The 13,398-nt window shown below is 53.8% G+C and overlaps 1 protein-coding gene across 1 annotated transcript in view; it reads left to right on the top strand.

Moving 5' to 3' along the window:
- The window catches only part of HMCN2 (hemicentin 2), a 154,508-nt gene that overhangs the window by 38,944 nt on the left and 102,166 nt on the right, over positions 1-13,398 (top strand). The window contains exons 12-17 of the mRNA XM_082468057.1: positions 816-957; positions 1,434-1,561; positions 2,279-2,392; positions 4,623-4,772; positions 11,720-11,908; positions 13,266-13,361. Of these exons, the coding sequence (XP_082324183.1) occupies positions 816-957; positions 1,434-1,561; positions 2,279-2,392; positions 4,623-4,772; positions 11,720-11,908; positions 13,266-13,361 (819 nt within the window). The remainder of the gene's footprint in view (positions 1-815; positions 958-1,433; positions 1,562-2,278; positions 2,393-4,622; positions 4,773-11,719; positions 11,909-13,265; positions 13,362-13,398) is intronic.

The following is a 13,398-nucleotide window of genomic DNA, read 5'->3' as shown; positions in this document are numbered from 1 at the left end:
TACCCCTCTCAATATGCAGGACAGAGATGGAACAGTGGAAACTTCCGAAAGCCCAGAGATCAGACGTCCTTGGCAGGGGTTGGGTAGCACCGACCAGATGGGGGTGGAGGAGGCAGTGGGAAGAACCCACGTCGGGAGTGTTGGTGCCTGGATTAGGTACTAACCTAGGATTTAGGTCCACCCAGGATTTAGACAGATCCTCCTCCCTGGGGTGCTATCTCCCCAAGTGTAAAAGTGAGTGTGTTGGAACAAGTTTTCTCTCTTATGCTAGTGACTGTTGATTGACTGCCTAGAGTGTGTTGAGAAGGATTCTGAGGCCATATCTAGGCCGCTGGTATGGGAGGGGCGTGTTTGCCGTGTCTAGGTGAGATGGCCCACGATGTCTGTTTGAGCGTGACAAGTCCGCTGCACTGTGAGCTTTCCGAGGGCCAGGATAGAACCTACGTTTGCAGCCAATACTTGGGCAGACCTTGAGGTCCACTCAGGTCTCCAGCCCCGGCATCTCGACAGCTCCCTAAGCCTCTTCAGGGTGCTCAGGTCAGAGCAGAAATCCAGGGAGCTCAAGCCTCCCACTGGGGGGTATTGGGAATTCAGGTCCCCGTGTGGCCTGGGGATGTGCCTGGGAGGCTGCCTGGCAACACTCCCCAGTTCCCCAGCAAGCCGCTCCCAAGGATGCAGGCCCCTTGGGACCTTTGCTTCCTTTGTCTACACCGTCTGTGGCTGCCGGGAGGGGCCGGGGGCCCAGGGCTGGGTGCCTGGGACAGCACAACTGCTCTGACAAGCTCCTCCCCACCTGTCCACTCTCTGAACTACAGAGGCCCCACAGGTCAGCATCCACACCAGGTCACAGCGCTTTTCCCAGGGCATGGAGGTGAGGGTCAGCTGCTCGGCGTCTGGATACCCTGCACCCCACATTTCCTGGAGCCATGAGGGTCATGCTCTGCAAGAGGACAGCAGGTGAGGGCTCAGGGCTTGGAGGTCTGGGACTGGGAACAGGTGGACTCCCAGGGGACCTCTCTGAGCCTCAGTCTTCTTAACTATTAATATAAATGGGGGAGTAGCATTTGCCCTGCCTTCTTCCTGGGATGATTTGAGGCTGAGGAGACAGATCACTTGGGAAACATAACAGTGTGGGCTCAGGAGTCAGGAGCTACAGCTGCAGAACCCAACAGACCTGTACTTGAATTCTGCCTCTGCCATTCAGGCTGTGTGACCTTGGGCAAGTCACCATACCTTTCTGAGCCCCATGAATGAAAAAAGAACATACGTAAAGTGCTGAACACACAGCCTGGCACAGAGCAAGCGGTCAGTGTAGAATGGTGTCACCAGTGATGTCGTTAGTTAATTTGTTATTAAAAATGACTGGGGCAACCCCATGTGACCCGACCTAACCAGCCCCTTGCTGTTGAACACGTTTCATGGCACGACTCCAGAGTCCGCGTGGATGCCCAGGGAACCCTGATCATTCAGGGAGTGGCCCCAGAGGATGCTGGGAATTACAGCTGCCAGGCTGCTAATGACGTTGGCACAGACGAGAAGACGGTCATCCTCTACTATGCAGGTACTTGGGTCAAGGGTATCTGCAGGAGAAGGATCTCCAGCCCACCCTCCCTCCCTCCCTCCCATCCCCAGATACTTGTTGAGCATCTACCGTGTGGCAGGCACTGGGGCTACAGCAGTGAACACAGGGTCCCCATCTGGGTGGAGCTTATATTCTAATGGGGAGGCACAAAGCAAACATGCAAACAGATAAATAAGGTGCTTTCAGATGGTGAAGGTACTAGAACGAGCGCAGAGCAGGGTGGTGTGATGGAGTGACGTGCCCCTGGGCAGAGAGGGAGACGGCTGGTACACACAGGACCAGACCCTTGCCGCAGATGGGAATGGGAACAGCGTTCCAAGCAGAGGGATCGGGTGGGGCAAAAGCCTGGAGGTGGGAATGAGTCTGGGCTGCCCAAGGGGCTGCAAGGAGGCTGGCTGGAGTGAGGGGGCGGGGGAGGGGCAGGCAGCCCCTGTAGGGCCTTTTAGAACCTTGTAGGATTTTGGCTTTTATCTCAAGATCAATGAGGAACAAAACGGGGTTTGGTCCCGGGAGTAACTGGCTTTTTAGAAACCAGCCGAGGCTACATCTTTCTCGGGTGACTGTCCCGGTTGGTGGGGGATGGGGAGGAGGCAGGTGCTCAGCCCCACCTTGTCCCCGCCGCCCCTCCCCCAGCTGCATTCTCTCTCTAGGGAGTCTGCGGGTTGGTCCCCAATTCCCCATCTGCTCCCCACACAGACCCACCGTCCGTCTCGGCCATGAATGCCGTGGTGCTGGCCGCCGTCGGGGAGGAAGTGGTGCTGGCGTGTGAGGCGTCCGGGGTGCCTCCGCCCCGGGTCATCTGGTATCGAGGTACACTGGGTGGGGGGAGGGGCCCTGGAGGGTCAGCTTTCCAGGATGGTCGTGGGGGGCACTCCGGGGGTGTCTGGAGAGAGAGGACCGTTTCTGGCAGCCCCACTCCCATCCCCAGGCCGGCGTCCACGCAGCTAATGCAGGTTGGCTCCGTGGTTAGGAGCAGGATCTAGAATAGACCTCGATTTGAATTCTGGCTCCCCTGGGTGACCTCAGACAAGTGACTTGGTATCTCTGAGCCTGCTTCCTTAGCTGGAAAGTCAAAGATAGGTGGTTGTATGAGGATTAAATGAGTCCGTATGTGCAAATTGTTTAGGACGAGCCTGGCACACGGGCAGGGCTCAGTGTTTTTAATGATGGCGATGATGGCGATGTGGTTATCTGAGAGCTAGCAGTAATGGTAAGAGGGCTGTTCTGAGGCTCTCCTGAGTTAACGAGTGTAGAGGGTTTTGTCTGTGCCAGACGCGGAGCTGGAGTTTGAATGACAGGAGCTGCTCTTGCGCCCGCACCAGTGGATTTGGGTCCTGGGGCTCCTGCCTCAGACTTTCCAGGGGCAGAACACTGGGCTCCTTCTCAAGCACAGGCACCTCCCACCTGGATGCACTCCAGCCTTTGCAACACCTGTCTGTGATCTTGTCAGAGCCTCACCTTGACATTGACAGGCAGAGTTAGCTCAGAGTTTGAGCATTTTGTCCACGGTCACCAGCTAGTGGTGGCAGAGGCCTCAGGACTCCTTACTCTGTGCTCAGGTCACTGCCTGTGGTGGCTGAGAGCTCTACCAGCCCAGCCCGGGAGCCCCTTTATAAAGGGGGATCTCTCAATGGAATGTTGCTCAGCCTTAAAAAGGAATGAAATTCAAGCTGTACAATGATGAGAATACAGTTGCCACTTAAAAATGGTTAAGATAATAAAATTTATGAGTTTTATTTAAAATTAAATTAAATTCTTTCTTAATTTGACTCCTATGGCAAAGAAAAAAAAAGAATGAAAAAAAGCAAAAAAAAAAAGGAAAATAAATCAGGCTCATAGCAGCTGCTGTGTAGAAATTTCCCCCTACTTCTAATATGCTGAATGGAGAAAAAAATCTTTTATTTGTGATATTTTCAGAGACATTTGCTCTAGTCTGGTGTATTTAAGTAGTAAAAACGTAAAAGAAAAAAAATTTTTCTTAATTTGGAAAAAAGGAGTGAAGTTTTGACACAACATAGATGAACCTTGAGAACACTATGCTAAGTGAAATAAACCAGACACAGAAGGACAAGTATTAAATGATTCCAGTTATTTGAGTGGAATCTCATATATGAGATGCCTAGAATATGCAAATTTATAGAGACCGAAAGGAGAATGGTGGTTGCCAGGGGCTGGGGGATGGGGAAATGGGGAGTTAGTGTTTAATAAGCAGGGTTTCAGTTTAAGAAGATGAAAAAGTTTTGTGGATGGGTGGTGGGAATGGTTGCGTGACAATGTGAATGAACTTAATGCCACTGAATTGGACACTCCAAATGCTTAAAATGGTAAAATTTTGTGTTATGTATATGTATGTACCACAATTTTAAGTGTAAAATATTAAGTTGTAAAAAGAGTTCAGAATCAGGGTGGTCCCTCAGGCCTCAGGAGGGGGAGGCCTGGAGTTGGGGTAGGGGAACAGTGCACAAGGGAAATGAGAATAAGGCCTCAAAGAGGCAGAACTGGGGGGAGAGTGATTGTCTCCGTGACCCTGGGCTCCTCCCAGAGCTGATCCAAGCCTCAGTCTGCACCTGAGCAGAGGGTAGGGATCCAGGAGGGAGGCCCAGGCAAGGAGTTCTTGGGTGATGAACCTGCCGCATGCAGGGGAACAGGCTGAGACTCACTCGTGGTCAACAAAGGGGCTCAGGGAGCTGGACCCAAGGGTGCTGACTTTAAAATTGTGACAAAATTCGCCTAACATAACATTTACCATCTTAACCATTTTTAGGTATACAGTTCAGTAGCATTAAGTATATTTACATTGTTGTACAACCATCACCACCATCCATCTCCAGAACCCTTTACATTTAGCAAAACTAAAAATCTGTCCTCATTAAACAATAGGGGTCCTGATTCTGGGGGGAAATCTTTCCCTCACCCACACCGCTCCAAAGTCCCTGCTTTGTGGAGTTGCAGGAACCCAGGGTCAGGAAGGCAGCCTGATCCCCTGGCCTCCTGTGGTAACCATGGGTACCTGCCTGTTGTTTTCTCATCTTTGGTCCAGAGGGTCTTGAAATGATCCTGGCCTCTGAGGGCTCCAGCTCTGGGATGCTGCGAATCCCGGTGGCCCGGGAGAGGGATGCTGGCGTCTATACCTGCCGAGCTGTCAATGAGTTTGGCGATGCCTCTGCAGAAATCCGGCTGGAGGTTGGACGTGAGTGTACACCTTGTCCCCACTTGCCCTGCCCCTCCTGCCTTCCCCCTTCCCCGTCCCCCACCACCTGCCCTATTTCTGAGCAGGGAGGAGAGAGTGGTACCATGTAGCCTGCCAGTGGGGTATTTGCATCATTTGGATCCAGAGCACGTGGGATGGGGATTTTAGAGGGAGATGGTGTATGTGTTACCTCTTGCTGTGTAACAAATTGCCTTAAAACTATGTGGCTTAAAACAATAAGCATCTATTGTCTCATGATTCTGTGATTCTGGGAGTGGCTTTGCTGGGTGGTTCTAGCTCCAGGTCTCTCATGGGATGGCAGTTAATACCTTGGCCGGGGATGTGGTCATCTGAAGGCTTGACTGGGGCTGGAGAATCCACCCTAAGTTCACTCATGTGGCTGTTGGCAGGAGGCTTCTGTCCCTTACCCAGATAGGCTTCTCCAGAAGGCTTCTTGGGACATGGGTTTTCCCAGAGAAAGTGAGTCAAGAGGGATAGAGATAGAGATAACATCCAAGATGGAAGCTGCAGTCTTTATAACCAGTCGCAGTCTTGGAAGTGACATACCATCACTTCTACTATATTCTGTTGGTCACACAGACCAACACTGGTATGTGGTGAGTGGGAGGGACCACTCAAGTGTGAGAATCCCAAGAGGCAGGGGTCACTGCCCATCACAGAGATAGTTTGGTTCCAGCATGGGTGTCGTCATCCCTGAGACCTGAGTTCCAGTCTTGTCTTCATCACTTACCATCTATGTGCTTTGGTCAAATCATTGACCCTCAGTTTTCCCATCTGTAAAATGGAGCTGACCACACTACTTCCTTTGTTGGGTGGCTGTGAGGCTTCAATGAAATCAGACACACAATGCTTAGCACAGGGTTTGGCCCATTGCGAGTGCTTAATAAAGGGAGAAGCTATTATCCCCTTTTTACAGATGGGAAGTTTGAATTCTTCTGTGGCTGGTACATGGCCTTGGCTGTGATTGTCATGATGTCTAAGTTCCAGGCCTGGATCCTGGGCACTGGGAATTGCTCGGAAGTTGTGGGCACAGCTCCTTGGCGTGCTGAGCTGGAGCGGATTGTGCTCTGAGGGTTGACTGCGGCCATGATGGGAGAGACAGGTGCTGGGAGTTCCAGGGAAGTGCAGAGAATAGAGAATGGACTTGACTGGGCCGGGTGGGATGGCCAAGGGGCTCCCCAGTGAGGCTCAGTCAGGAGGGTCTGGCCCTGGGGGAGATGGTGCCAACTCAGGCTTGGGGATCCTCCCCATCTGTTCCATCATCTATTCCTCCAACATGTGGTCACTTGATAGCCAGGCCCTGTGCCCCAGACCCTGTGTTGGGGCTACAATGGCACCTGCCTTTGTGTTGTTCTTGGTGTCCAGAAGAGAGATGGTAAACAGACCATTAGAACACTCAGTGTACTGAGAATTTGGAAGTGGCATCCTTGGGTCCTGTGCCCAGAGAAGGGGGCTAAGCCAACACTGGAGGCCGGGAAGGCTTCTTGGAGGAGGTAATGTGTAAGCTGAACCCAGAAACAGTCAGGTGACGAGCTGGGGAACAGTGTTCCAGGCAGAGGGAACAGTGTTCCAGGCAGAGGGAACAGCATGTGCCGATCTCCCCATGGCAAGAGAAGCAAGGCAGCAAGTGAGGCATAGAGAGGGTGGGGAGGGGAGGCCGGGGCAGCTGCCCAGTTTTGGGTCACTCCCGGCCTTGGGCTAGGGAGCCTGGTGGAGTTTGGGCTTTGTTCTGTGGAGGCGGTGAGAGTTTTCTAAGGAGGAGATTGATGTGCTCAGACTTTCCCTATCGAGAGTGCAGTGTGTTGCTGAGCTCTTGGGTGGGGTGGGGTGGCTGTGGAAAGCCATAGGCCTAGAGCCTGATAATAAAAATATAATAAGGCTTCCATGGCATCTGCCACATGCCAGGGCCAGCTCTAAGCGCATTTCATGTACTAACATATAATCCCCGTAACAACCTTTTGAGATGGGTTCTACATTATCCCTTTTATAGATGGAGAAAACGAGGCACAGAGAGGTTAAGTGCCTTGCCCAAAGTCACACAGCTGGTGAGTGGCAGAGCTGAGATCTGAACCCAGGGTCCGGGCCTCTAGCCCCTGGACTTGATCCTGATGCTCCCAGCAAGGTGGGCTTGGATGTTGCTTCCCCACTGTGAGCCTCGGGCTCCTCAGCCGCAAGATATTTCTGGATGTTGTGTGAGTGAGAGATAAGAAAGGCCTCGGACACAACGGGCTCTGACAAATGTCACTGTCATTGTGATTAGTCAGTAGGTTCTGGGTGAGCAGAGAGGGTGCTCCAGGGAGGGCTGCCCTTGGCGTGGTTACAAGCAGTCATCCTTTGCTCTGTGTCTCATTTCTGTCCAGCAAAACCTTATTTCTTTGGGGCCCAGGCTGACATGCCTGTTCCTTCACCTGTTAGCCATTGGTCTTGGGGCCATTTCCCCAGGTGAGAGGTGGGGGGGATGGCTGGCATCCCAGAGGCAGGCTTCTGGGGCACGGCGCCACTGGTGGCCTCTGGCCTTGAGGTCAGGGACGGCATGGACAGTGGCCCAACACCTGTGTGTCTGGGGTGAGCTGGCCTGGCAGCAGTGGTGGGAAATTCAATTTCCTGCCCATCTGGGTGGCAGCTGTGGTGCAACCTTCCTGGCCAGGCTGGCAGAGCCTGCCAGGGCTGAGAACAGGTGGGCACTGTGCCCACGTCCTGCTGTTCAGCTGGGAACTGGCATCCTGGTGGTATTTGGGGCACAGGGAGGACGGCAGCCTCCTCCTGTGCTGCCAGCAGGTGCCTGTATTTGTGTACCAAGCCTGCGAGGTGATTTTGCATCCCCTCTGGACCTGGCATTCGGCTGATAAGAGTCCTGGATCAATGTCCTGGTCCTGCTGCTTGTTTGGCCAAGTTATTTACCTTTCTGAGCCTCACTTTCGTCATCTGTAAAATGGGGATGATACTGATAGAGGCTGTTCACAAGGTCCTTGAAAGATTTAATGAGATAATGTGCTTCACTCAGGGCTTGAATAGAATGCATAATCAATACACGGCCCGTGGGCTGGACCAGGCTGACAAGGGCCTGGCGAGGCAGAGTGAGGCGGAGTGATTATCACACAGCTGGTGACTGGTCTCCACGGTTGGCACCCGCTCCTGGAGCTCAGTGCGCTTTCTATTACTTTTTTTTTTTTTTTTTGGCCACGCCACTCGGCATTCGGGATCTTAGTTCCCTGACCGGGGATCGAACCCGTGCCCCCTTCAGTGGAAGTACAGACTGAGTCTTAACCACTGGACCACCAGGGAAGTCCCACTCTTTCTGTTACTTTAACACTGCCCTGAGCTAAGTTCCCTTTGCCCTGCTGGATTTCTCTCTAAATGGCTGTTCACTCAGCCCTCTTTCTATCCTCTCATTTTAATCTCTGCTTCTTATTCCCAACTCGGAAGCCCCTGATTGCTGGGTGAGTGAGCAGGGGAGCAGGGGGTGTGCTTTTGTGGGAGCAAAGACCCCCTGGCCAGCCTGGGGGAGCAGGAGAGAAGCAGAGCTGGGCTCTGTGGCCAGTGTGGTCAGTATCTGGGTGGCTTCTCTATCAGGCACAACAGGCGAGGGCCCAGGGCCCGTGATACTTTTAGGGCTGCTGGACAGGGCTCTGATTTTATTGCCATCAGAAGAAAAAAGTGAAGAATAATAAGTAGATTAAAAACGAATCCGGATTGTGTTTGTCTTTATAAACGGTCATAAAATATCATTTAAAATCTTTTTTTAGGGAGGAAAGTCATCCTGCAGCCCTGGCCAATGGGGCTGTGGCTCCAGGCTCGACCATAGGATCTTTCTATGGGGAAAGGAGTCTTCCCGGGAGGCGGATTCGGAGGCCATCCCCAGCATTGTCTCATTCACAGATGCCCTGGAATTCCCTCTAAGTGCAGGGCAGGGGCTGAGGCCACCCTCTCCCGTGGCCACCCTGCCTGTCTAGACAGTCTTTGGGCCTGAGACCCCCCCCTCCCTCTTCTGACTGAACTGAGTCAGGACTGATTGGAGCTCTCCTTCCTGAGCTGGTGCCTCCCCACCAGCTCTGCCCCAGGGCTCTGAGCCACGGGAACTGGGGGGATGGTGGAGGAGGCTGGGGGGCTACAGGGTCTCCAGACAATGATAAAGAGTCCTGGAACTTTAAGGTACTGGAATCAGGGTAAAAATAGTTACCTCTTTCTGGATGGGGAACTGAGGCTCAGAGTGGTGAAGGGGTTCATCCACGGGTGTCCAGTGGGGCAGGGGCAGCAGGGGGGCCCTGCCCAGGCTTCCGGCCTTCAGGCTGGTGTCCCTTGCCCTGGGGCCCAAGTAAGAGGAAGGGATGGCATCACCTCTGTCAATTTCACTTCGCTGGGAAATCCCTAGGGGTGAAGGGAGTGGCCCAGCAGTGCTGTTAAAGGAAGTCTCAGCTTTGGCCACACACTCCTGTCCTGCCCCCTCCCAGCCTGGTGGCTGGCATCCTTGGTGGGGCTGTTCTGTCTTCTGTGGTGTTCCCGGTTCCCCCGCACAGAGCTGCGTCCCCGCAGAAGCGCCGCAGCTGTCAGGTGATGAGACCTGGGCCTCTCCAGGGAGCGCGGCAGCTGCTGTGATGTCTAGCTGTCTCTGGGCACTCGCAGCTCCTGACCCGGAAACCTGCCCAAGGTCAAGGCAGAAAGGGCTGTCCGTGGGGAAATCTGGTGGCTGCGGAGCCAGCTCACAATCCCTCCCTGCCGAAGGTCCCCTGAGAGTCTGTGAGGAGGGGTCTTTGGGCCCGAAAGCAGAGGTGGCTGAGCCTCGCGATGGGACCCTGGAAAGGGCATGGGGCTGGGAACCCGTCCCCACACCCGACATGCTGCAGGATCAGGGTGGGCCCCGCCCCCGCCCTGCCCCTGCCCCGCCCCTCCCTCGGGCTTCAGTCTCCCATCTGCACAATGAGGAGACCAGAGGACCTGCAGCTTTGGTGTACAGGGTTCTGAGGTCCCGCCTTATTTGGGGGACTTCAATGAGGAGCAGGGGGATGGCTGCACAGGAGACGGAGTCACAGTTTTCTGGGCAGGATGTGAGTCGGGATTCACCTCTGAAAGAAGACGGAAGAGATGCCAGGTTACCCCTGAGTACTAGGGGGTACGGGGGTGCGGTGGCTGAGAGCCTGGGTCTTAGCAGCAGCCAGACCTGGGCTCTGATCCCAGCTCTGCCACTGACTTTGAGCTGCACCTGGGGCAGGTTCCTTAATCTCTCTGATCCTCAGTTTCCCCATCTGTAAAATGGGGTTGTGATAATGCCCACTTCATCAGTTTATTGAGGCCACGAATAAACTCTAAAAGCACCATCACCATGCCTGTCACTTAGTAGGTTTTCCAAATGCTACCCTTTGTACATGTTATTTGCTTACTATTATAAGTCAGCTGTCCTCTCTCAGGGGAGGAATTCAGGACGAGGCCTGCCTGGAGGAGGGAGGTTTGAGCTGGGCCCTGCCGTGGGCTGGGCAGAGCCGGGCAGGCAGGCTCTGGGGGTACCTGGCCCTGGAGCTGAGCCACGGCTCTGCTCAGGATGGGAAGAGGGGAATAGCAAAGCTCTGCCCCCGGGGCCAAGGCTCTGCAGGACCAGTGATGCCATCTGAGGCACCTGGATGGAAGACTTTCTTGGATTCTGAGCCGAGGCAGCTGCCAGGCCCCAAATGAGGAAGAAAAGCAACGTGCGGGTGGTGTCTGAGGTTGGGTCCAAGACTGTCTTCCTCCTTGCAGTGATTTTCCAAGTTGTGCTTCTATCTCCTTGGAACCTCCCGACTCCCTGAGGCCAAGAGGGAAATTTGATGTCATGATTTGGATGGATGGGGGAGATTTCTGGAGAGAGACAGCAAGAACAAAAGAGGTGGAGATTTTTCCACAATGCTGGACGCAATGGGTTCAAAAGAGGCCGGGGACCTTCCTGGTTGTGGATCTGGGGACAGGGACCTGATGACAGTGCCCAGAAGCTGCAGGGAACAGGGCCTGGACCTGTCTGGCGTTGGACCTGCTTCTGGCCAGCAGAAAGGTGGAAAGGATCATGAGCTTCTGTTTTGGGAAATAACTTATTTCCATGCCCACCCCCCCTCCCCCAATCATAAAAGTAAGACAATGCTTAGAAAAAAAGTTTGGAAGAAGCACTACAAACCATTAACAGTGGTTACCTTGTGGAAGGGCATGGGATTTAGAGTGTGTGGAGCAAAAGTTAAGGAAATAAATCCTCGTGTGTTGCTTGGATGTTTTATAACTCAGGTGGGCAGGGCTGCCCTTGTTTGCATCTGTTATCCTGGTGTAATTATTAATATGGCTCTTTTCACTCTTAAGTGTCCCATTTGGACCATAAAGTATAAGGTCAAGTTATTAATAGGCTTGTTTTGATTTTGTAGTAGAGATTTATGTGCTTATTACAAAACGTTCAACAGCAGAGAAGGATGAAGCAAGGTAAAGATGAGCTAGACTCTCCCCACGAAGTTGGCTCTTTGGGAAATGGTTGCCGGAGTCTAGGAGACCCGTGAAAGGAAGCTCCCGTGGCCCAGGAAGAGGGCAAGGGAGGTGACGCTCAGAGCTGGTGGGGCTCCTGTGGCTGAGGGTGACTTGCAGCCCCTCTGAGGTGGGCTTCCCAGGCGGTGTAACCAGCAGAAACAGGAATGTTGCTCCCCTGTCTGGCTGGGCAAAGCGGGGTCCCTGAGACCCCATGTAGGGTATGAGGACTTCACCCTGCCAAAGGGCACTTGCTCTGCCTCACCATCCTCAGGAGCTCTTCAGGGTGGACCCTGCCAAACTCAAGTTGGCCCCGGGAGCCCTGGATATGAGTCAGGTTCATGAGGGCGCGGCTGGAAGAGGGAAAAACCCCCCAGCGATGGGCGGGGAGGCAGTGCCCTGGGGGCTGGGCGGGTCCAGCCGCTGGGCGAGGCTGACTGCTCACCTCTCTGCAGATGCGCCCCAGCTGACCGAGCTGCCCCAGGATGTCACCGTGGAACTGGGGAGGAGCGCCCTCCTGGCGTGCCGGGCCACGGGCCACCCACCGCCTATGGTCACCTGGCGCCGTGGAGATGGCCAGCCGCTGGGGCCCGGGCAGGGCAGCAGGAGTGGGCGGCCCGATTCAGGAGTGCTGTTCTTTGAAAGTAAGAGATTGGGGCTGAGGGAGGGTGGGCAGGGGAGACAGAATGGCTTCCGACACCCTCAGCCCCCAGACTGGGTGGCCGGGAGCAGGGCCCTGACCCCCAGTGCTGACCATAGGTCAGGCTGTTGCAGGGTCATATTTCAGTTGGGTGACTCTGGTCACGTCATCCCACTACTCTGAACTGGTCACAATAGTGATAATGACAATACTTACCACCTGGGTTTAATAACAGGCCACCTTAAGGAGCTATTGCGTGAATAATACACGTAAATCCCTTAGCAGAGTTCCTGACACATATTAAGTGTCATATGTGGTAACCATCATCATCATCATCACCATCCTCACCACCACCACCATCATCACCATCCTCACCATCACCACCATCATCATCACCATCATCACCATCATCACCATCCTCACCATCACCACCACCACCATCACCATCATCACCATCCTCACCATCACCACCATCATCATCACCATCATCACCATCCTCACCATCACCACCATCCTCACCATCACCACCATCATCATCACCATCATCACCATCCTCACCACCACCACCATCATCACCATCCTCACCACCACCACCATCATCACCATCATCACCACCACCACCATCATCACCATCCTCACCATCCTCATCATCACCACCATCATTATCACCATCATCATCACCACCACCACCATCATCACCATCACCACCACCACCACCATCATCACCATCCTCACCATCCTCACCATCACCACCATCATCATCACCATCATCACCATCCTCACCATCACCACCATCATTATCACCATCATCATCACCATCACCACCATCATCATCACCATCCTCACCATCATCACCATCACCACCACCGTCATCACCATCATCACCATCACCACCATCATCATCACCATCATCACCATCCTCACCATCACCACCATCATTATCACCATCATCATCACCACCACCACCATCATCATCACCATCCTCACCATCCTCACCATCACCACCATCATTATCACCATCATCATCATCGTCACTACTACTGCTTCTATTTACTGTGTGCCAGGCCGGATGCTGAGCAATGTATTTGCATTATCTATTGACCCCTCCCAATCACACTACAGGGTGCAGTTATTGATAAATTATCCCCATGCTACACATGAACAAGCTGAGGCCTTCTCACCCTTCCAAGGCCTGGCTGTATCCCCCATCCCTCTCCTCCCTGCCATCCCAGCCCTCCTACCTAACCTCCGCAGGGCCAGACTGTGACAAGGGCGCGTCTGCACCTGGGGGGCTGGAGCCTGTGGGGGCTGGGGCCGTGATGTGCTCTGACAGTCAGGCCTGCCTCTTTCCTGCCCCTCAGGTGTGATTCCCGAAGACCAGGCCCCGTATGTCTGTGAAGCTCAAAACGTCTTCGGGAAGGTCCAGGCAGAGGCCCACCTCCTTGTGACTGGACACGGTTCGCTGGTGGATCTGGAGAGGAGGGTTTGGGGGGG

The sequence above is a fragment of the Balaenoptera physalus genome (genome assembly GCF_965194825.1).
Source record: "Balaenoptera physalus genome assembly, chromosome: 7".
Lineage (NCBI taxonomy): Eukaryota > Metazoa > Chordata > Mammalia > Artiodactyla > Balaenopteridae > Balaenoptera > Balaenoptera physalus.
The sequence above is the reverse complement of the archived record's forward strand: the minus strand, read 5'-3'. Positions and strand labels throughout refer to the sequence as shown.